This window comes from Melopsittacus undulatus, chromosome 22 (assembly GCF_012275295.1).
Source record: "Melopsittacus undulatus isolate bMelUnd1 chromosome 22, bMelUnd1.mat.Z, whole genome shotgun sequence".
NCBI lineage: Eukaryota > Metazoa > Chordata > Aves > Psittaciformes > Psittaculidae > Melopsittacus > Melopsittacus undulatus.
The window spans coordinates 1,179,157-1,200,124 of NC_047548.1; the positions used below are offsets into that span (position 1 = coordinate 1,179,157).

Sequence of the window (20,968 nt, forward strand, 5' to 3'; positions counted from 1 at the left end):
ATGTCGCCATTCCAGTTGATGGAGATGTACTGGTCCAACCCAGCCCCATCCTGGTCTGTGATGGTCCATACTGGTCTGGCCCAAGGCAATGTAGATCCCAGCTGGGATGTAGTGGTTCATATTGGGGTGTCTCCAAGGAGTCCATTTGTGCCTTGTAAGTCCCCTATAGGGGGTCAATGGGGCCCTCATATGGGCCTACAGCATCCCTAATGGGATCCCCACCTTGCCCTATGGCTCCCTGTACTGACCTTAGGGCTCCCCACGGTACCCCCATGTTATCCTATGGATCCCCACCTTGCCCTATACCTCCCACCCCCCCCACGACCTTCCCCCCCCCCCCCCATTCCCCTTCCCGTCCCCCCCCCCCCATTCACCCCATGCCCTGCGCCCCCCCCGGGGGTGCCCCCCCCCACCCCTCCAGGTACCGCGCGAACAGGCCCTTGGCGCGGTGCAGGACCCGGGGCAGGTGGTGCCGCCGGAGCAGGCGGTCGAAGTGCATGGCGACCTCGTTGTAGTCCCCGGCTCGCGCCATGAGGGCCTCGCGCTGCTCCAGCAGCATGGCCAGGCATAGGAACAGCAGGAACGGGTTCCCCTGGCCCAGCTCCTCGGGCGGCGGCAGGGGGGACCCATCGTCCTCCACCCCAACCTCGTCCTCCGAGGAGGAGGAGGAGGAGGAGGAGGAGGAAGAGGAGCTGGAGGCTTCCCAAGGCCACCTGCCGCCCCAGGGGTCCTCTATGGGGGGCTCCTGGAGCTCTATGGGGGCTTCGCATAACCCTGTGGCATCCTCATGGAGCTCTATGGGGTCTACACCTACCTCTTTGGGGTCTCCATCAACCTCACTTGGGTACTTGGGGGCCTCCATGGGGTGTTCACTGACCTGTCTGAGGTCCTGGACCTCTTTGGGGTCTCCATCAACCTCTGTGGGGTCTTCCCCCCCCTGGGCAGGGGAGCAGGAGGTGGCACTGAGCTCCTGCAGGGAGGCACTGGGAGCTCCATGGCTCTGCTCAGAGGCATCTGGCTCTTGGGCCTCCCCCATGGCCCTGGGGGCACCGGCATCCCGGCCCCCATCACTGGAGGCTTTGGGATGCTCTTGGATACCCCGGGGGCCATCAGCACCAGCCTGGAGCTCCCCAGAGCCCTGGGTACCAGAATGGGCATCACTGGAGCTGCCCCAGCCCTGCTGGTCAGGACGAGCTTGGCCATCCCCAAACACCTCGAGCTTCCCACAGCCACCCCCAGAGCTGCCCTTGGGGCTGTTGGGGCTCTGGAGCCCCCCTGGTTCATCCCCACGGCTCTGGCTGAGCCCGGAGCCCCCAAGCCCCTCTGGGAGCCCCCGGGAGCCCTTTGGTGCCTCCTGCTCAGCCCCACAGCTCTCGGGAGCCTCAGAGCCCTCCTTGGAGCCCCCATTGGAGCCTCCATTGGAGCCCCCCTTGGAGCCCCCCTGCCCCTCCCCAGCCCCCCCCATGCGCTGGCGGCGCAGGCGCCGGGGGGGCCTCGGCCTCAGCCCTCGCCGCTCCCGCAGCCCCCGGTGGTGAGGGCCCAGGGGGGCTCCGAGGAGGGGAACCCCCTCGGGGGGGGGCGGGGGGGCAGGGGGCAGGGAGCTCCACGTGATCTCCAGCACCCTGAGAGCATCCTCGAAGGCAAACTCGCGCTTGAGCTCCAGCAGGAGCCACCGGTAGCAGAAGAGGAGGTCGTGGGCTCCGCGGGCGGCCAGGAAGGCCCAGAACGGGGGGTCCGTGCGGCGGAGCAGGCGCCGGAGGTGGGCGAAGGCGCGAGCCAGGCCCCGGCCGCCGGGCCGGAAGCGGGGCCCGAGGCGCCGCATGAGGGAGCAGAAGCAGAGGAAGGCTTGGGCCTCATCATCCAGCACCGCCAGGAGCGGAGCCGCCACGTCCGACATGCCCTGGCAGTAGGACAGGCGCGGGTGGCCCAGGGCGAAGGTGGTGAGCAGAGCCTGCAGCGCCGCCAGGTGCGGGTGCCCCTCCTCGGGGCCGCAGAAGTAGGGGTGCCCGCGGTCCGTGCGCACCACGTCCTTGCGCACCGCGGCCGCCACCAGCGCCAGCTCGGCCGGGGCCGCCTGTGCCGCCAGCGCCGCCTTCAATGCCGCGTACTCATCTGCCTTGCGCCGCAGGTGAGCCAGGCGCTCCTGGCCGGACAGACCCGGGGGGAAGACGTTGAGCAGGTAGCGCCAAACCACCTGCGGGGGGGGGGATGCGGTGAGAGCCATGGATGGAGCACTGGGTGCTGTGGTTCAGCCGGAGGTGTCCCTGCCCATGGCAGGGGTTGGAACTGGGGCTTAAGGTCCCTTGCAACCCTCATTGTTCTATGGTGCTGTGAATGAGAGGGTTGCATGGGCAGGGACACACCGATGGGGGGGTGCATGAGCCCCATCCATGCTGGGCTTGACCACACTGCAGGGATGGATCCGTTTCCTCTTTGGAACCCACTCCAGTGCCCAGCACCCACCCAGGAAACAGCTTCCTTCAATCCAACCTGAACTTCCCGTCTCAACACATCCCCTATTGCATGTCCCCCCCCAGCACCCCATGAACCCCATCAGAAGGCAGGAAGGGGCAGACATGACCCACACAGCACAGAAACGGGGGGGGGGGGCACCCAAAAAGGGCTGAGCTCCCAGCTGGGTCTGTCCCACACCACCGGGGGGGGCACGGGGAGCACTCACCTTGCGCAGTCCAGGCTCGACGCCGCCGTGGTAGACATGGAGCCGCAGGTCTTGGGGCCGCAGCAGCCGCCCCCCAGGACCCAGGTACGTGCGGAGGTCGGCATCACTCAGTGGGGCGCAGGGGGGGGGGCGGCAGAGGGGGGGACGGGGGGGACCCCTCAGGCCATGCCAGGGCAGCCTGCGCCCGGGCCAGTGTCCGGCCAACCTGCGGGGGAACACGTCCAAAGGGGACTGGGAACACTGGGAGGGGACTGGGAGCACTGGGAGGGGACTGGGAGGATTGGGATGGGGGGGACACCCCAAGCCCCCCTCACCTGTGCCAGCAGGGCCTGGGTAAAGGGCAGAGCTGCAGCCAGCAGTGAGCGGCGCTCCGGGAGGGGCTCCACGGCTGCCACCTCCCGCGGGCTGATGATGTCCCAGTCCTCCAGCAGTGGGCCTGCAGCAGCCCCAGGCTGGGGTCATTCCATGGGGCACACAAGGCAGCTCCCTGACACCCCCCCATGGAGCCCCTTATGGATGTGCCCCAGGAACCAGAACAGAAGCAGGGATGGGGACATTCATGGGCACAGGGAGATGGAAATGTAGGGGGTAGGAACAGGGGGAGAGCAGCACAGAGAGGGGAGTGCAATGGAACAGGGAGGTGTGGGTACAGGGTAAGGAGATGAGGACCCCATAGGATACAAGGTGAGGAGATGAGGACCCCATAGGGTACAAGGTGAGGAGATGAGGACCCCATAGGGGACACAGCCGCCTCCCCCCCTGCCCTCCAATGCTCACTCTCAGCCGGGGGCCGCACGTCGAGGCGCAGGCGCAGTGCGGGGCGGGCGCAGGCGAACGCGGCTGCAAGGTCCCCATCACTCAGCAGGGGCACGAAGCTCTCCTGGCCCTGCGGGTCCCGGGCGGCGAAGCTGATGGAGAAGCTCTTCCTCCTGCGGGGGGACGGGGTCAGGGATGGGTCCATAGCACTGGGGGGGTCAGGGACGGGTCCATAGCACTGGGGGGGTCAGGGACGGGTCCATAGCACTGGGGGGGTCAGGGACGGGTCCATAGCACTGGGGGGGTCAGGGATGGGTCCATAGCACTGGGGGGTCAGGGACGGGTCCATAGCACTGGGGGGTCAGGGACGGGTCCAAAGCACTGGGGGGTCAGGGACGGGTCCATAGCACTGGGGGGGTCAGGGACGGGTCCATAGCACTGGGGGGGTCAGGGACGGGTCCATAGCACTGGGGGATCAGGGACGGGTCCATAGCACTGGGGGGGTCAGGGACGGGTCCATAGCACTGGGGGGGGTCAGGGACGGGTCCATAGCACTGGGGGGTCAGGGACGGGCCCCATAGCACTGGGGGGTCAGGGACGGGCCCCATAGCACTGGGGGGGTCAGGGACGGGTCCATAGCACTGGGGGGTCAGGGATGGGTCCATAGCACTGGGGGGGTCAGGGACGGGTCCATAGCACTGGGGGGTCAGGGACGGGCCCCATAGCACTGGGGGAGTCAGGGACGGGTCCATAGCACTGGGGGGTCAGGGACGGGTCCATAGCACTGGGGGGTCAGGGACGGGCCCCATAGCACTGGGGGGGTCAGGGACGGGCCCCATAGCACTGGGGGGGTCAGGGACGGGCCCCATAGCACTGGGGGGTCAGGGACGGGTCCATAGCACTGGGGGGGTCAGGGACGGGTCCATAGCACTGGGGGGGTCAGGGAAGGGTCCATAGCACTGGGGGGGTCAGGGAAGGGTCCATAGCACTGGGGGGGTCAGGGACGGGTCCATAGCACTGGGGGGTCAGGGACGGGTCCATAGGACTGGGGGGGTCAGGGGGGACCGGGAGCTCCACACTCACCCCTGCAGGTCGAAGGCGCGGACCAGGATGTGCTGCAGCACGTCCAGGGATGTGATCTGTGGGTCCACGGCGAAGGAGCGGAACTCGGGCGGCTGCAGCCCCTCGTTCTTCTGCGGGGGGGGGGGGCAGTGATGGGGGGGGGGCCAAGGGGAGACCCCCCCCACACACACAGCGGGGTGGCCGCGTCCGTTGCCGCGGCAACAGCGCCTCGAAGCACGCCCCCTTGTTGGCCACGCCCCCTCGTTGGCCCGCCCCCTTGTTGGCCACGCCCCCTTGTTGGCCACGCCCCCTTGTTGGCCACGCCCCCTTGAGTTAGCCCCACCCACCCCACCACGTGGCACAATTCCCCCGAGGTGTGAATGAGCTCCGCCCACCTCGAGGCCACGCCCCTCACCTTGACGCGCACGCGCACTACATCGCACTCCTCCTCCAGCGCGGCCCCGCCCCCCGGAGCCGCCATTGCGGGGGGGGGGGGGGGGGGGGGGGGGGGTCCGGGCACGGCTCCGCGCAGGCGCAGGACCGGAACCGGGGAGGGCGGCGCCGGTACCGGACGGTGCGGGGGGGGGGGACCGGAGGTTATTACGTCACCGTGCTGACGTCACGCCGCGCGCCGCTCGGTGCCGGTCCGGAGCAGCGGCACAACCGTCCCCATCCTGCGGCTCCGGCGGCAACAACATCCGGGTCAGCGGCGGGCGTGACGTAAAGAGGCGGAGCGTGACGCGCCCCACCCCACGTAAGCAATGACGCAAGACGCAGCGGCTCAAGCGAGTTTATTGGGGGGGGGCAGGGGCGGGACGCATGCGGGCCCCGCCCCCTTAAAACGGCAACGCCACCGATGGGCCCCACCTCTTAAAGGGGCTTTCTCCCGGGAAAGTGACCTCGCCCCGCCCACCGGGGGGCGTGGCTGTGGGCGGAGCCTGCAGAGAGGCTCACGGGGGGCCGGGGGGGGCCGCCCGCTCCTTCCTGAGCCGGGCGAGCTCCTGCGACAGCGCCTCCAGGTCCTGCGGGGGGGGGGGGGGGCAGGGGGCGGAGTCAGAGGGCACAGCCCCGCCCCCAGCCCCGCCCCCTCCCCAAGCCCCGCCCACCTGGCCCAGGTGCAGGTTCTTGGTGAGCTGCTCCTCCAGCAGGTTCTGGAGCTTCTTGTTCATCTCCCTCAGCTCCTCCTCCCCCGGCCCCGGCCCCCGGCGGGACAGCCCCGAGGGTCCTGCAGCCTCTGCGGGGCACAGGAGCCGATGGGGATAGGGGGTTACAGGGGGATGGGGGCATAGGGAGAGAGGGAGATGGGGACAAGGGGGTAGGGAGATAGGGAAACGGGGAAAGGAAGATGGGAGTGTAGTGAGATAGGGACATAGGGGTGCAATGAGATGGGGATGTAGAGGGATATGGAGAAGGGAACACAGAGGGGTATGGACATGTGGATATAAGGGGGTAGGGAGATGGGGACGTATGGGGGGATAGGGGCCTACAGAGGGATACAGGGGCAGCAGGAAGGGGAGCACAGGGATACAGGGGCAGCAGGAAGGGGAGCGCAGGGATACGGGGGCAGCAGGAAGGGGAGCACAGGGATACAGGGGCAGCAGGAAGGGGAGCACAGGGATACAGGGGCAGCAGGAAGGGGAGCACAGGGATACGGGGGCAGCAGGAAGGGGAGCACAGGGATACGGGGGCAGCAGGAAGGGGAGCACAGGGATACAGGGGCAGCAGGAAGGGGAGCACAGGGATACGGGGGCAGCAGGAAGGGGAGCACAGGGATACGGGGGCAGCAGGAAGGGGAGCACAGGGATACAGGGACAGCAGGAAGGGGAGCACAGGGATACGGGGGCAGCAGGAAGGGGAGCACAGGAATACGGGGGCAGCAGGAAGGGGAGCGCAGGGATACGGGGGCAGCAGGAAGGGGAGCACAGGGATCTCACCCAGGCGGCTGTCACGCACGAAGCTCTGGATGATGGCGCTTTTGCGGCACAGATCCTCTGCCATGGAGGCGCTGCTCACCTCCAGGTGACGGACCTGGGGGGGGACACACACAGGAGAAGGGCTCCATGCATGACCCCCCCCCCCCCAGTGCTCCCCCAGCCCCTCCCATCCCCCCCCGGTACCTTCTCCTCCAGCAGCCACCGCTCCTGCTGGCTCTGGGCCAGGCGCTGGAACAGCTCTGCCACCTCTGCAGGGGACAGGCCCCCCCCACAGGGAACCCCCCCTGCACCGCTGCCCCCCCCGGGGCTGCCGGAGCCAGACTGCAGGGGACAGGGGCAGTGGGGGGTTGTGGGCAGGCAGCTCCATAGGCAAGGCCACACAGAGCACCCACCCCCCGTCACCCACAAACCACGTGCAAGGGCACCCCCTGAAGCCACGCCCACCCGCAGCCACGCCCCCAAAGCCACACCCTCACAGAAAGCCACGCCCCCCAACACACACCTCATTTAAAGCCACGCCCCCCAGGCCACACCCTCCAAAAGCCACACCCCCAAGGGCACACCCACTTTAAAGCCACACCCCATCCAAAGCCACGCCCCCGATCACCAGGCCCCGCCCACCTTCATGCTGCCGGGGGCGGAGCCATCGCGGCCCAGGGAGCTCAGGCTGCTGCTGTCCCCCCCCGGGCCCCGTCCTGGGGACCCCCCCTCGAGCCCCAGCTCCTCCAGCCCTGGGGACAGAGCAAACAACGATGTCCACAGAGGCCCCATTCCCCACACCCCCCCCACTGCTGTGGGGCCAGCAGGGGTGCACCCACCCCCCCCCCCCACATTCAGCCACTCAGGACCCCCCTGCACCCATTCACCCCATTACAACCCCTAAGCTATGGCAGCATCCACCCAGGGGCACCCAGGACCCCCCCCCAGCACCCATCAGACCGGAGCGGGCACGGGTGGGTGCCAGGAGCTCCTGCAGCCGCTCCTGCAGGCGGTCAGCCCGGCGCCGCTCCAGCTGCAGCTGCCGCTTCAGGTCCTTCAGCTGGGGATGAGGGGGGGTCAGGGCCCAGTGCAGGGGCTCTGGGTGCCCCCCCCCCCCCTTTGGGGGTCCCTCACCGCAGCACTGCCCTTCTTCTCCAGGATGCGCTGCCCGTCCCGCACGTCCTTCAGCTCCTGGCACACAAAGAAGGTCAGGGGAAGGCTCAGAGTGTATATGGGGGTGCTGAAAGGTCACTGATGGGGGGGGGTTTGGGGGTACCTGGCGCAGAGCTTGGCCCTCGGCCTCCTGCAGCTCCCGGTGCCGCTCGGCATCCCCCAGTGCCACCCGCAGCTCCCCTACACGGCCCTGGGGATGGGGGCATCAATGGGGCACTCAGAGGCTGTGTAGGACTCGAGGGGGCCACAGCAGAGAGCATGGAACATCCCCATCCTGCTCCCTTAGACCTCTGGTGCCATAGAAGGCACTGAGACTGAGAGTCGATGAGATCCTGCAGCCTTACAGGGTCCCTACAGCATCTGTGCCCTCCACAAGTGGCCCTATGGGTCCTACAGGTGCCCCACAGCCCGCCTACCCCACACCAAACACAGCTTTGAGACAGCCACACAGAGGCCCTACACCCCTGTCCCCCACAGCACCCAAAGGGCCTTGTGGAGCCATCGGGATCTTGATGGGCCCCACACATAATGATGTGGGGGTGCCCACGGCCCTATAGGGGCACCCAGAACCCCTCAGAGGGGTCCCCTCTAGGCCCCATCACCTCCAGCTCCAGCCGCTGCTGCTCGGCCGCCGCCTGCTCCTGCTCGCGCCGCTCCAGCTGCTCCTATGGGAACAGGGCAGTGGGGCTGGGATGGGGACCGGGATGGGGCCAGGATGGGGACCGGGAATGGGGCTGGGATGGGGCTGGGAATGGGGCTGGGATGGGGCTGGGAATGGGGCTGGGAATGGGGCTGGAATGGGGCTGGGAATGGGGTTGGGAATGGGGCTGGGATGGGGCTGGAAGGGGGCTGGGAATGGGGCTGGAAGGGGGCTGGGAATGGGGCTGGGAATGGGGCTGGGAATGGGGCTGGAAGGGGGCTGGGATGGGGCTGGAAGGGGGCTGGGAATGGGGCTGGGATGGGGCTGGAAGGGGGCTGGGAATGGGGCTGGGATGGGGCTGGAAGGGGGCTGGGAATGGGGCTGGGAATGGGGCTGGAAGGGGGGGGCACTGGGGGGTCCCTGACCTGTGTCTGCTGCCGGCGCCGCTCACTCTCCCCCCAGGCAGCCTCAGCCTCACTCAGTCGCTGCCGCAGCCTCTCCCGCTCCTCTGCACAGGCCTATGGGATGCACATGTACATACGGGTACATACGTGTGCATGTCTGTACATACACGTACATGTCTATATATATATGTACATATGTGTGTACCCCCATACACATCTATACTTACATGTACATATGAGTATAGCCACATACATGTCTACACTTACATATACATATATGTATATCCATGTACATGTCTGTATCTAAACATACATATGTATATATCTATGTATATGTATCTACATCTATCTACACGCATATCCGTGTACATTTCTATACCTAACGTACACGAGCATTCATATCCATACCTACATGTCATGTCCCATACATACGTGCACATACACATGCATGCAACCATGTACACATGTGCACCCAGTGTGTGCTCCCAACCAAGCCATAAAGACCTCAACCCCCCCACCCAGGGACCCCAAATCGCCCACAGGGACCCCAAACCCCCCCCAGAGACTCCAACCCCCCCCCAGGGACCCCAAACCCCCCATAGGGACCCCAACCCCCCCCAGCCATACCTGCAGTTGGCTGTCGAGGGCATCGCGCTGTGCCTGAGCCTCCTGCAGGTCCTGGGCCAGGGCTCCGCTCTGCTCCCGCAGCCCCACCTCCTCCTGCCGCCCCACACAGCACTCTATAGGGCCCTATAGGGCCCGGCAGAGGTGCCTGGAGCCGTATGGGGCTCTATAGAGATGCTCCAGGCTGCCGTGAGACCACCAGCTACTGTATAGGGCTGGAGAGACCCTACAGATCCCCTATGGAGCTGCTCCAGAAACCTCCTGCACACCAAGGTGCTCCCCACGACCCCCCTATACCATAGGGCAGCCATTGGACCCCCCAGCACCTTGGTTGCAGCCTCCAGCTCCTGCTGCAGGCGCTGGATCCGGGTCTGCAGCTCCCGGAATTCCTCATCCTTCTGAGCCTGAAGCTTCTTCAGCTCCAGCCTGAGCGGGTGAAAAGGGGGGGGGGGGGTCGAGGCACTGGGGGGGTCCCAGCATCCCCAATGGGGTCCCCATTGGGTCACTCACTGCTGGTCCCTGAGCAGCGTCTCCTTCTCTGCTTCCAACTGGAGTGAACTGGGAGAGAAAGGAGGGGGAAATAGGGAATGGAAGCAGGAAAAGCCTCTGGGGGGGGGCAGGGATGTGCCCCCAGTGATGGCATCCTGGGATCTCACCTGTTCTCCTGCTTCCGCAGCTTCTCCATCAGCTGGAATAGGGATATAAGAATCACTATGGGGGGGGGGGGAATCAGCCCCATCAGCCCCCCCCACATCCCAAAGAGCTTCCACCAATCCCTATGGGACACTGAACCCCCCCCCCCCCCAAACCCTATGGGACCCCCCAGCACTCACCTCGGCCACCTCTGCCTGCAGCTGGGCCACCTCTGCCTGCAAGAGACCCCCCAAGAGGTGTGTGTTCCACATCAGACCCCCCCATAACCCCCATACACCCCCCCCAATGTACCTGGGGTTCTGGGGGGAGAGCATCAGTCCCAGTCCCCTCTTCCGCTGGTGCTGGCTCCTTGGGGGGGTTCAGGGGGGCTGCAAGAGGAGGGTCAGCCCCATAACCCTCTCTAGGGCCCCAGATCCCCACCTTCAAGTACTCCTTAATGGGGGGGCAGCCCCAACCCCCCCCAAGTGCCCCCTCACCATCGGTATGGGCCAAAGCAGCTCCACTGTCACCAGCGGCCCCATCCTGGGTAGGGTCTGGGGGGGGTCCGGGGGCTCCCCCCTCCTGTAGCCGCCGGTTCTCCTGCTCCAGGCCCTCGATCTGTGCACAAAGCTGAGACCCCCCCGGTATGAGCCCCAAGGAGACATAGGGGGGTTATGGGGTGTACGGGGGGGCTATGGGGTGTACGGGGGGGGCTATGGGGTGTAAGGGGGGGGCTATGGGGTGTCTATGGGGGGTGGGGGGCATTGGGGACCCCAAGGGGGGGGTTATGGGTTGTCTATGGGGGGTGGGAGGCATTGGGGACCCCAAGGAGGGGGTTATGGGTTGTCTATGGGGGGTGGGGGGCATTGGGGACCCCAAGGAGGGGGTTATGGGTTGTCTATGGGGGGTGGGGGGCATTGGGGACCCCAAGGGGGGGTTATGGGGGTGCTGCCCCCACCTTGGCCAGCTCCCGCAGCAAGGTGCTGTTCTGCAGCCGGAAGTCATCCTCCTGGCTCTGCAGCTTCCCCTGCAGCATCCGCGTCTCCCCCAGCAGGGCCTCCACCTCCTGCGGGGCAAAGGGCTCCCATAGGCTCCCATAGGCTCCCATAGGCACCCGTAGGCTCCCGTAGGCTCCCATAGGCTCCCATAGGCTCCCATAGGCACCCGTAGGCTCCCATAGGCACCCGTAGGCTCCCGTAGGCTCCCATAGGCACCCGTAGGCTCCCGCAGGACACCCCCAGCACCCACCTGCGCCTTCTTGCTCTTACTGAGGGCCTGTGGGACACAACAGAACCGGTCACACCGGGAACGGAACCGGTCACACCGGGAACGGAACCGGTCACACCGGGAACGGAACCGGTCACACCGGAACGGAGCCGCTCACACCGGGAACGGAACCGCTCACACCGGGAACGGAGCCGCTCACACCGGGAACGGAACCGGTCACACCGGGAACGGAACCGGTCACACCGGAACGGAGCCGCTCACACCGGGAACGGGGCCGCTCACACCGGGAACGGAACCGGTCACACCGGGAACGGAGCCGCTCGCACCGGAACGGAACCGGTCACACCGGGAACGGAGCCGCTCACACCGGGAACGGAACCGGTCACACTGGGAACGGAGCCGCTCGCACCGGGAACGGAACCGGTCACACCGGGAACGGAACCGGTCACACCGGGAACGGAACCGGTCACACCGGGAACGGAACCGGTCACACCGGGAACGGAACCGGTCACACCGGAACGGAACCGGTCACACCGGAACGGAACCGGTCACACCGGGAACGGAACCGGTCACACCGGGAATGGAACCGGTCACACCGGAACGGAGCCGCTCACACCGGGAACGGAGCCGCTCACACCGGGAACGGAACCGGTCACACCGGGAACGGAACCGGTCACACCGGAACGGAACCGGTCACACCGGGAACGGAACCGGTCACACCGGGAACGGAGCCGCTCACACCGGGAACGGAACCGCTCACACCGGGAACGGAGCCGCTCACACCGGGAACGGAACCAGTCACACCGGGAACGGAACCGGTCACACCGGGAACGAGGCCGCTCGCACCGGACCCGGGGCCGTTCTCACCTTGTTGGCCTTGGCCAGGTCCCGGTCCAGCGCCTGCACCCGCTGCCGCAGCGCCGACAGCTCTGGGGGGGGCACGGACACGAGGAGGCCGTGAGCGGCTGCGCCAGGGCCCCCACATCCCCTCCCGGTGTCCCCCCCCCGGTACCGGCTCCGTTCTTGCGCAGCTCGTCCGACAGACGGTAGTTCTCAGTGCGGAGCTGCAGCAGCTGCTCCTGGGGAACGGGACGGGATGGGATGAGCGGCGGCGGCCGGAGCCGAACCGGAGCCGAACCGGAGCCGAACCGGACACGAACCGGAGCCGAGCGGGACACGAACCGGACCCGACCGGACACGAACCGGACACGAACCGGACACGAACCGGACACGAACCGGTTCCGAACCGGACACGAACCGGACACGAACCGGACACGAACCGGTTCCGAACCGGACACGAACCGGCCCCGAACCGGAGCCGAACCGGACACGAACCGGAGCCGAACCGGACACGAACCGGACACGAACCGGACACGAACCGGACACGAACCGGCCCCGAACCGGACACGAACCGGACACGAACCGGACACGAACCGGTTCCGAACCGGACACGAACCGGCCCCGAACCGGACACGAACCGGCCCCGAACCGGACACGAACCGGACACGAACCGGACACGAACCGGACCCGATCTCGGCCTGGGCCTCACCTGCATCCTCTGGAACTCCTCGGCCGACAGCGCCTGCGCCATCTTGGCGCGTGGGCGGCGCCGTCAGGGCCGGCCCCTCCCCTTCCGGCGTCATGACGACGTCATAGAGCTGGGGGTGGAGCGGGCGCGGGTCAGCAGGAGGATCACTTCCGGGTGACGGTGGAGCCCTCATAGCGCCCCCGTGTGGGCTGTAGGACTCCGCCTATGGGCGCTACAGAGCTGCCCTATAGGGGTCACAGGATCATATATCCGGGGTCACGGATTCTATAGGGGCCATACAGCCCCCAGGGACCCCAAACCACGTCCAGCGACCCCCAAGCTCTATAGGTACCCCTATAAATGGCTCTAGAGAGCCCCCATGATCTATAACGTCCATAGGACCGTATAAGCTCCATAGGACCCTATAAGCTCCATAGGAACCCAACGGACACTCAGCACCGGCAGCTCCTCGTTAACAAACGTTTATTTCCCAGGGCACCGTTTCCGTACAAAACCGGAGGGGGGTGTGCGGGGGGGGGGGGGGGGGGGGGGTGGGGCCCCTTTAAGAGGAGCCGGTGGGCGGGGCCTGTGAGAGGGGGCGGGGCTTGTGTGAAGGCCAAAAGAGAGCGGCCGGGACATGACACTGAGGGCCCAGCCCTCAGGAACCCGCTGATTGGCAGACAGGCAGGAAGGGGCGGGGCCAGGCTGGGGTGGGGCCACGGCTTCCCTGAGGGGCGGGGCTAAGGAAACACCTTAAAAGGGCCACACACTGGGAGGACCCCACCAATGGGTGATACTGGTAGAGGTCCTCCAAGGTGGGGCCACCAATGGGGCGTCTTAAAAGGGCAACACCTTAAGGCCACCGTCAGCCTTAGGAAGGACTCGCCCGTTTTAAAAGCCTCATCAAGGCACCCTGTGGGCCCCCTTAACCAACCATGGGGGTGTTGGGCACGATGGGGTGAGAGCCTTAAAGGGGCCGCACCTGAAGGGCCTTAAAGGGGCCACACCTGAAGGGCCTTAAAGGGGCCGCACCTGAAGGGCCTTAAAGGGGCCACACCTGAAGGGCCTTAAAGGGGCCACACCTGAAGGGCCTTAAAGGGGCCACACCTGAAGGGCCTTAAAGGGGCCACACCTGAAGGGCCTTAAAGGGGCCGCACCTGAAGGGCCTTAAAGGGGCCGCACCTGAAGGGCCTTAAAGGGGCACTGCTCAGGGCTCGTCCTCCATGCTGAGGCTGCTGCGGGGGCTGGAGGCGCGGGAGGGGCCCGGGGAGGCCAGGAGGGCTCCGGGGGGGCCGAGAGGGGACAGAGCCCCCCCCTCGTCCATGAGGATGTCATCGAAGGTCCCATCCGGTGCTCCCAGCCCCAGGGGCAGCTCCTCGGCCACAGCCAGGTCCAGCAGGCACTGGGGCGTGGGGGGACCCCCGGGGGGAAAGGGGGGGCCCCCAGGAGCCTCCTCACACCCCCCCTCGGCTGCTGGTGCCAGCGGAGGGATGAGGGGGAGCCCATGGAGCTGTGCCTGCAGCTCCAGCTCCTGGGGGGGGGGGGGCAGTGTTAGAGAGACATGGGTACAAACCCCCCCCTATGGGGTCCAAACCCCCCCCCATAGGGTCCAAACCCCCCCCATAGGGTCCAAACCCACCCCATGGGGTCCAAACCCCCCCCATAGGGTCCAAACCCACCCCATGGGCCCCAAAATAGCCCTCAGACCCACAGATACCCCTGAATCCCCCACTTCTGCCCATCCCAGCCCCACAGCCACCCACGAACCCAGAGACCCCCATCCCAGGCTCACGCACTCCCCAGCCCCATAGAACAACCCCACGGACCTGGACCCGGAGCTGGAGGCTCCGGTTCGCCTGCTCCAGGCGCTGCTGGTGCAATTCCAGCTCTCGGGAACGTTGTGTCTCCTTCTGCAGCTTCCGGATATAATCCACTGAGGCCTTCAGGATGGTGCCCTTGTTCCAGCGCATCTCCCTATGGCATTGGGATGCTGTTGGGGACATTCCCACAACCCACATAGGGTCCTCAGTGCCCCTCCCCATTGGATCCATTCGGGAGGGGGATCCCCACTCACGGATCATTGGATTTTGGGATGAGGGTCCCCAGCTCCTTGATGCGGTCGTTGATGTTGAAGCGCCGGCGCCGCTCAACTGGGATGAATGGGGAAGGGGTAAACCCCATGTTCCGTGTGTCCCCCCCATACCCAGACCCACAACCCCCCCAGCCTCCTGCTCACTCAGGTTGTGGTTGTCCTTCTTCTGGCGCTCCTTCAGCAACGCCTTCGCCTCCGTCTCTGAAGGGGTTTGGGGCAGGAAGCATAAAGGAACCCCAACACTTCCTGCCCCCAACAGGCCCCATTGCACCCCCTGCCCCATAGGGACCCCCCAAACCTCTGCTGCACTGTGATCCCTGCCCCACAGTGACCCCCCCCAGGCCCCATAAGGACCCCTCCCCATAAGCAGCCCCCATAGGATCCCCCATACCCGAGAGCTCGGCCTTGACTCGGGGCAGCTCAGCCGGGCAGGAGCTGCTGCCGCCCTGGGGGGGGGGTGAACACCTCCAGCAGGGGCGCAGGGGCGGGGACCTACCGGGGGAGGGGGCGTGGTCAGAATGGCCACGCCCCCTAGACCACACCCCCTCAGACCACGCCCCGAAGGGCGGGGTTACGATACCCCACCCCCAACAGCGGTTGCAGCCAATGAGGAGCGTTGCCACACCCCCTGCTGACAAGAGGCGTGGCTTGCAGCAGGCCACGCCCCCCCCAGCCCTTAAAGGGGCCGCGCACCGTGCTCGGGAGCTGGAGGCCGCCCTCGGTGGGGCCGAAGCTGAGGAGATCGTCATAGCTGGACTCGAGGCTGATGATCTCATCGATGACGTCATCCATCTGCAGAGGGCAAAGGGCACCACTGCAAGCACTGGCCTGGTGACCAGGGTCCCCCCGCATGACATCACAGCAACCGTGTGACGTCACAGCTCTCCCATGTGACATCACACCCACCCCACGTGACCCCTTTCCCATGCCCCCCCCCCCAGTTCCTCACCTCCTTCTCGCAGCCAGGCCCGATGTGCAGCAGTGCCAGGGGGCTGTGGGGCGCGGGGGGGGCCGGGGGGGGCCCGGGGGGGCTGGGGGGCCCCCGGCCCAGGGCAGAGCTCAGGTACTGCCGGACCTGCTGCCTCTGTGCCGCCCGCAGGTGGTACCGGGTGGGGTTCTCCAGGTGGGTCTGGACCTGGAGGGGCACAGGGGGGGTCAGGGAGCCCCCTACTCCAGACCCCCCCAAATCCTGTGCCCCAGAGCCCCCCCATCCTCCTGCCCTGCACCCCCCATATCCCCCTCCTCTCTGTTCCCCCCCATAACCCCCCCCTCTCCGCATCCCCCATATCCCCCCCATAGCTCCCCCCCCCATCTCACTCCATACCCCCCTATGGGGTGGGGGTCTCACCTTGAGCACCTCGGGGGGCACATGGGGGGGTGGTCGCTGCTGGGGGGCCCCCCCCACGGCGATGGCAGGAGACGGCCCCGGGGCTGCGGTGGGGGGGGGGGCCGGGGGGGGGGTCCCTCCTCTCGCGCTGCTCCTGCTCCTGAGCCTGGGCCCTCATCAGCTGCTGCCGCAGCAGCACCCGCGACGAGGGGGGGGCCGCGGGGGGGGGCGGCCATGGAGGCGGTGGGGGGGGGGGGGCCGGGTCTGGGCTGCAATGGGGGGGAGGGGGTTAATAGGGGGGTCCATGGGGGGGTGGGGGGGATGGGGGGGGGGGGGGGGGGTCGCACGTACCTGTGGGGGAGGGGCTGGCTCTTGAGGCAATAGAAGGTGCCGGGGGGGTCTCCAGAGGGGGGGGTCCGCGGGGGGGTCGCTGGGGGGGTCTCCCCCTGGGGGGTCCCACTCGATGTCAGCCACAATCCCGGACTCAGGCAGCAGAGAGCTCAGGCTGGGGGGAACCGGAGCGGGTAGGGACAGCTCTGAATGCCCCATAGAGCCCCATAGACACCCATAGACCCCCCATAGACCCCCCATAGAGCCCCATAGACCCCCCATAGGCCCCCATGGACCCCCATAGAGCCCCTTAAACCAGCAAAGCCCCCTAAGTGTCCACAGACCCCCAGGGGCCCCACAGTTCCACGCAGATCCCCTGAGCCCCCTTTGCGACCCCACAGGCTCCTCAGACCCCCATAGCCCCCCACCGGCCCCATAGCCCCCCACAAACCCCCATCAGCCCCATAGGCTCCCACACCCCCAATGCCCCCCCAGCCCCCCCTCACCTGAGCAGCCGGAGGGTGTCGGGGGCACTGGGCCCCTCCAGCAGCACATAGACCGTGGGGCGCCCGGGGGGGGGGCGGGGCGGTGGGGGTCCCCTCGGTCACCCCACGGGACATCGCCACCCCCCGCGCCCCACGGCGCCGCTCAGCAGCTCCCTATGGGGCCGGGCCACGCGCTATGGGGCTGGGGGAGCCTATGGGGCAGGACGGGCTGGGGATCGCTGTGGGCCTTGGGGGGCTGCGGAGCGCGACGGGGCCCTATGGGGCTGGGGGGGGTCAATATGGGTCCCTATACGGCCGGAGGGGATTCTTTATGGGTCCCTATAGGGCCTGGAGGGGGTTCTATGAGTCCCTATAGGGCCGGGGGGTTCTCTATGGGTCCCTATAGGGTCGGGGATTGTCTCTATGGGTCCCTATAGGGTCGGGGAGGGTCTCTATGGGTCCCTATAGGGTCGGGGATTGTCTCTATGGGTCCCTATATAGCCGGAGAGGATCTCTATGGGTCCCTATAGGGTCGGGGGGGTCTCTATGGGTCCCTATAGGGCCAGAGGAGGGTCTCTATGGGTCCCTATGGGTCCCTATAGGGCCGGGGGGGTCTCTATGGGTCTCTCCGGGTCCCGTTGCCCCACTCCGGCTCCCTGGGGCTGGGGCAGGAAGTGCCGAAGGGGGGGGGGGGGGGGGGGGGTGAGGGCCGGAAGTGACATCACGGGGCGGGGGGTGCCGCAGGGGGGACCCCGACACCCGCCCGCGCCCCGCGCAGGCCCGAACGGAACCGGGGCCGAGGCGGCCGCAGAGCCCGAGGCCTCCGGAGCCCAACCCGGTACCGGAACCTGCTCCCCAGCACCGGAACCTGCCCCACCGGTACCGGAACCTGCCCCCTGGTACCGGAACCTCCTCCCCAGCACCGGAACCTGCCCCACCGGTACCGGAACCTGCCCCCTGGTACCGGAACCTGCTCCCCAGCACCGGAACCTGCCCCACCGGTACCGGAACCTGCCCTCCCGGTACCAGAACCTGCCCCACCGGTACCGGAACCTCCCCTCCCGGTACCGGAACCTGCCCCACCGGTACCGGAACCTGCCCCACCGGTACCGGAACCTGCCCTCCCGGTACCGGAACCTCCTCCCCAGCACCGGAACCTGCCCCACCGGTACCGGAACCTGCCCCACCGGTACCGGAACCTCTCCTCCCGGTACCGGAACCTCCCCAGCCGGTACCGGAACCTGCCCCCTGGTACCGGAACCTCTCCCACCCGGTACCGGAACCTTCCCACCCGGTACCGGAACCTGCCCCCCGGTACCGGAACCTCCTCCCCCCAGCACCGGGATCCCCCGGACGTGAGGTGAGGAGGGGTCGCCGCGGGGCATTGTGGGAAACGGGACCCCCCTGGGTGCGGGGGGGGAGGGGCGCTGAAGGCCCCGGGGGGGGGGGAGGGGTCCCGGGGGGGGGGAGGGGCCCCGGGGGGGGGTTGGGGCCGTTGAGGGGAGTGGGGGAGGGGCCGGAGGCGGAAGTGGGGTGAAAGGAGCAGGGGGTGGGTGTTGACCCCTGACCTCTGACCCCTGCAGCGGCTCCATGGGATGGAGCTGAGGGGTCACATCCTGACCCCCGGCACGCACAGCCCTGCAGGTACGTGACCTCTGACCCCTGGCTTGCGGTGAACCCTGACCTCTGCCCTTTGGAGGCCCCGAGTGCCCCTTGGTCCCTGGGAGGTTGTGGGACCCTGACCTGTGCTCACTGTGACCCCTGACCCCGGCGCCCCTTGACCTCTGACCTGAAACCAGGGACCTGACCTGTGTCCCAGTGACCCATGGTGACCCTTGACCCCTGCTCCAGTGCCACGTGGCCTGGTACCCTCTGACCTTGGTGCCCAACCGGTGCTGGTACTGGTGCCGATACTGGTGATACTGGTGCTATAGCAGTGTACTGGTGCCGATACCGGTGCTATAGCAGTGTACTGGTGCTGATACTGGTGCTATAGCAGTGTACTGGTGCCGGTACTGGTGCTATAGCAGTGTACTGGTGATACTGGTGCTATAGCAGTGTACTGGTGATACTGGTGCTATAGCAGTGTACTGGTGATACTGGTGCTATAGCAGTGTACTGGTGCCGATACTGGTGATACTGGTGCTATAGCAGTGTACTGGTGATACTGGTGCTATAGCAGTGTACTGGTGATACTGGTGCTATAGCAGTGTACTGGTGCCCATACTGGTGCTATAGCAGTGTACTGGTGCTGATACTGGTGCTATAGCAGTGTACTGGTGATACTGGTGCTATAGCAGTGTACTGGTGCTGATACTGGTGCTATAGCAGTGTACTGGTGATACTGGTGCTATAGCAGTGTACTGGTGCTGATACTGGTGCTATAGCAGTGTACTGGTGCCGATACTGGTGCTATAGCAGTGTACTGGTGCCCATACTGGTGCTATAGCAGTGTACTGGTGCCGGTACTGGTGCTATAGCAGTGTACTGGTGCTGATACTGGTGCTATAGCAGTGTACTGGTGCCGATACTGGTGCTATAGCAGTGTACTGGTGCCGATACTGGTGCTATAGCAGTGTACTGGTGCCGATACTGGTGCTATAGCAGTGTACTGGTGCCCATACTGGTGCTATAGCAGTGTACTGGTGCCCATACTGGTGCTATAGCAGTGTACTGGTGCCGGTACTGGTGCTATAGCAGTGTACTGGTGCCGATACTGGTGCTATAGCAGTGTACTGGTGCCGGTACTGGTGCTATAGCAGTGTACTGGTGATACTGGTGCTATAGCAGTGTACTGGTGCTGATACTGGTGCTATAGCAGTGTACTGGTGCCCATACTGGTGCTATAGCAGTGTACTGGTGCCGATACTGGTGCTATAGCAGTGTACTGGTGCCGATACTGGTGCCATAGCAGTGTACTGGTGCCGATACTGGTGCTATAGCAGTGTACTGGTGCCGATACTGGTGCTATAGCAGTGTACTGGTGCCAGTACTGGTGCTATAGCAGTGTACTGGTGCCCATACTGGTGCTATAGCAGTGTACTGGTGCCCATACTGGTGCTATAGCAGTGTACTGGTGCCCATACTGGTGCTATAGCAGTGTACTGGTGCCCATACTGGTGCTATAGCAGTGTACTGGTGATACTGGTGCTATAGCAGTGTACTGGTGCCCATACTGGTGCTATAGCAGTGTACTGGTGCTGATACTGGTGCTATAGCAGTGTACTGGTGCCGATACTGGTGCTATAGCAGTGTACTGGTGCCGATACTGGTGCTATAGTAGTGTACTGGTGCCTGTACTGGTGCTATAGCAGTGTACTGGTGCCGATACTGGTGCTATAGTAGTGTACTGGTGCCTGTACTGGTGCTATAGCAGTGTACTGGTGCCGATACTGGTGCTATAGCAGTGTACTGGTGATACTGGTGCTATAGCAGTGTACTGGTGCCGATACTGGTGCTATAGCAGTGTACTGGTGCTGATACTGGTGCTATAGCAGTGTACTGGTGCTGTCCCAGTGCCGGTGCTGAGGCAGTGTCACAGTGCCAGTTCTGTCCTGGTGCCGGTCCCGGTGCTGTCCCGGTGCTATCCCGGTACCGGTGCCGGTGCTGACGCTGTTCCCGGTACAGGCCCGGTGCTGGTGCCAGTGCTATGGCAGTGTCCCGGTACCGGTGCTGTCCCGGTGCTATCCCGGTGCTGGTGCCGGTGCCGGTGCCGGTGCTGACGCTGTTCCCGGTACAGGCCCGGTGCTGGTGCTGGTGCCGGTGCTATGGCAGTGTCCCGGTGCTGGTCCCGGTACCGGTGCTGACCCTGTTCCCGGTACAGGCCCGGTGCTGGTGCCGGTGCCGGTGCTGACACTGTTCCCGGTACAGGCCCGGTGCCGGTGCCGGTCCCGGTGCTGACGCTGTTCCCGGTACAGGCCCGGTGCTGGTGCCGGTGCCGGTGCCGGTGCTGACGCTGGTCCCGGTACAGGCCCGGTGCCGGTGCTATGGCAGTGTCCCGGTACCGGTGCTGACGCTGTTCCCGGTACAGGCCCGGTGCTGGTGCCGGTGCTGACACTGTTCCCGGTACAGGCCCGGTGCTGGTGCTATGGCAG

The 20,968-nt window shown here is 66.0% G+C and overlaps 5 protein-coding genes across 6 annotated transcripts in view; 2 read left to right on the top strand and 3 right to left on the bottom strand.

Annotated features, from left to right (window-relative positions):
* Window positions 1–370: 370 nt before the first annotated feature.
* On the bottom strand, window positions 371–5,216 carry TBC1D25 (TBC1 domain family member 25). Its single transcript, XM_034071874.1, is given in 7 exon segments — window positions 371–2,194; window positions 2,681–2,794; window positions 2,796–2,885; window positions 2,995–3,116; window positions 3,458–3,609; window positions 4,520–4,629; window positions 4,914–5,216. Coding segments are annotated over 7 exon segments (2,478 nt in total). The 5' UTR covers window positions 4,980–5,216.
* Window positions 5,217–5,272: 56 nt separating this feature from the next.
* Window positions 5,273–12,770, bottom strand: GRIPAP1 (GRIP1 associated protein 1). 2 transcript variants are annotated; one of them, XM_034071717.1, is made up of 22 exons: window positions 12,662–12,770; window positions 12,125–12,191; window positions 11,980–12,041; window positions 11,134–11,160; window positions 10,844–10,951; window positions 10,383–10,515; window positions 10,198–10,274; window positions 10,086–10,121; window positions 9,909–9,940; window positions 9,763–9,810; window positions 9,579–9,678; window positions 9,256–9,348; window positions 8,650–8,742; window positions 8,187–8,249; window positions 7,688–7,774; window positions 7,546–7,602; window positions 7,372–7,471; window positions 7,054–7,163; window positions 6,616–6,753; window positions 6,433–6,526; window positions 5,605–5,732; window positions 5,273–5,520 (listed from the first exon to the last, which is right to left on the bottom strand). In XM_034071717.1, exons 1-22 carry the CDS (start codon window positions 12,701–12,703, stop codon window positions 5,449–5,451), a joined length of 1,767 nt encoding a protein of 588 aa, XP_033927608.1. In that variant the 5' UTR covers window positions 12,704–12,770; the 3' UTR covers window positions 5,273–5,448. The 2 variants fall into 2 exon arrangements, with proteins under 2 accessions (XP_033927608.1, XP_033927609.1); XM_034071718.1 differs by lacking the exon at window positions 10,086–10,121.
* Window positions 12,771–13,201: 431 nt separating this feature from the next.
* TFE3 (transcription factor binding to IGHM enhancer 3) lies at window positions 13,202–16,270 on the bottom strand (the record flags this gene model as incomplete). Its single annotated transcript, XM_034071875.1, is given in 10 exon segments — window positions 13,202–14,171; window positions 14,467–14,614; window positions 14,715–14,790; window positions 14,877–14,933; window positions 15,124–15,173; window positions 15,175–15,224; window positions 15,426–15,524; window positions 15,682–15,867; window positions 16,081–16,119; window positions 16,154–16,270. Coding segments are annotated over 10 exon segments (1,146 nt in total), but the record flags the coding sequence as incomplete, so codon positions are not given.
* A 1,338-nt stretch (window positions 16,271–17,608) lies between these two features.
* LOC117437501 (extensin-1-like) lies at window positions 17,609–18,763 on the top strand (the record flags this gene model as incomplete). Its single annotated transcript, XM_034071876.1, has 2 exons — window positions 17,609–18,234; window positions 18,458–18,763. Coding segments are annotated over 2 exons (648 nt in total), but the record flags the coding sequence as incomplete, so codon positions are not given.
* CCDC120 (coiled-coil domain containing 120) overlaps window positions 18,700–20,968 on the top strand; it is a 6,648-nt gene continuing 4,379 nt past the window's right edge. The window contains 2 exon segments of the mRNA XM_034071877.1: window positions 18,700–18,739; window positions 20,792–20,898. Coding sequence (XP_033927768.1) covers window positions 18,700–18,739; window positions 20,792–20,898 — 147 coding nt within the window.

Bases quoted from the DNA above. Each gene is read 5' to 3' on its own strand.
- GRIPAP1 (XM_034071717.1), bottom strand. From the start codon at position 12,703: ATGGCGCAGGCGCTGTCGGCCGAGGAGTTCCAGAGGATGCAG. The intron at 8,743-9,255 runs GTATGGCTGGGG...TGCATCCCATAG, and splicing joins CCCTCGACAGCCAACTGCAG to GCCTGTGCAGAGGAGCGGGA. The intron at 8,250-8,649 runs GTCAGGGACCCC...CTGTTCCCATAG, and splicing joins GGCGCCGGCAGCAGACACAG to GAGCAGCTGGAGCGGCGCGA.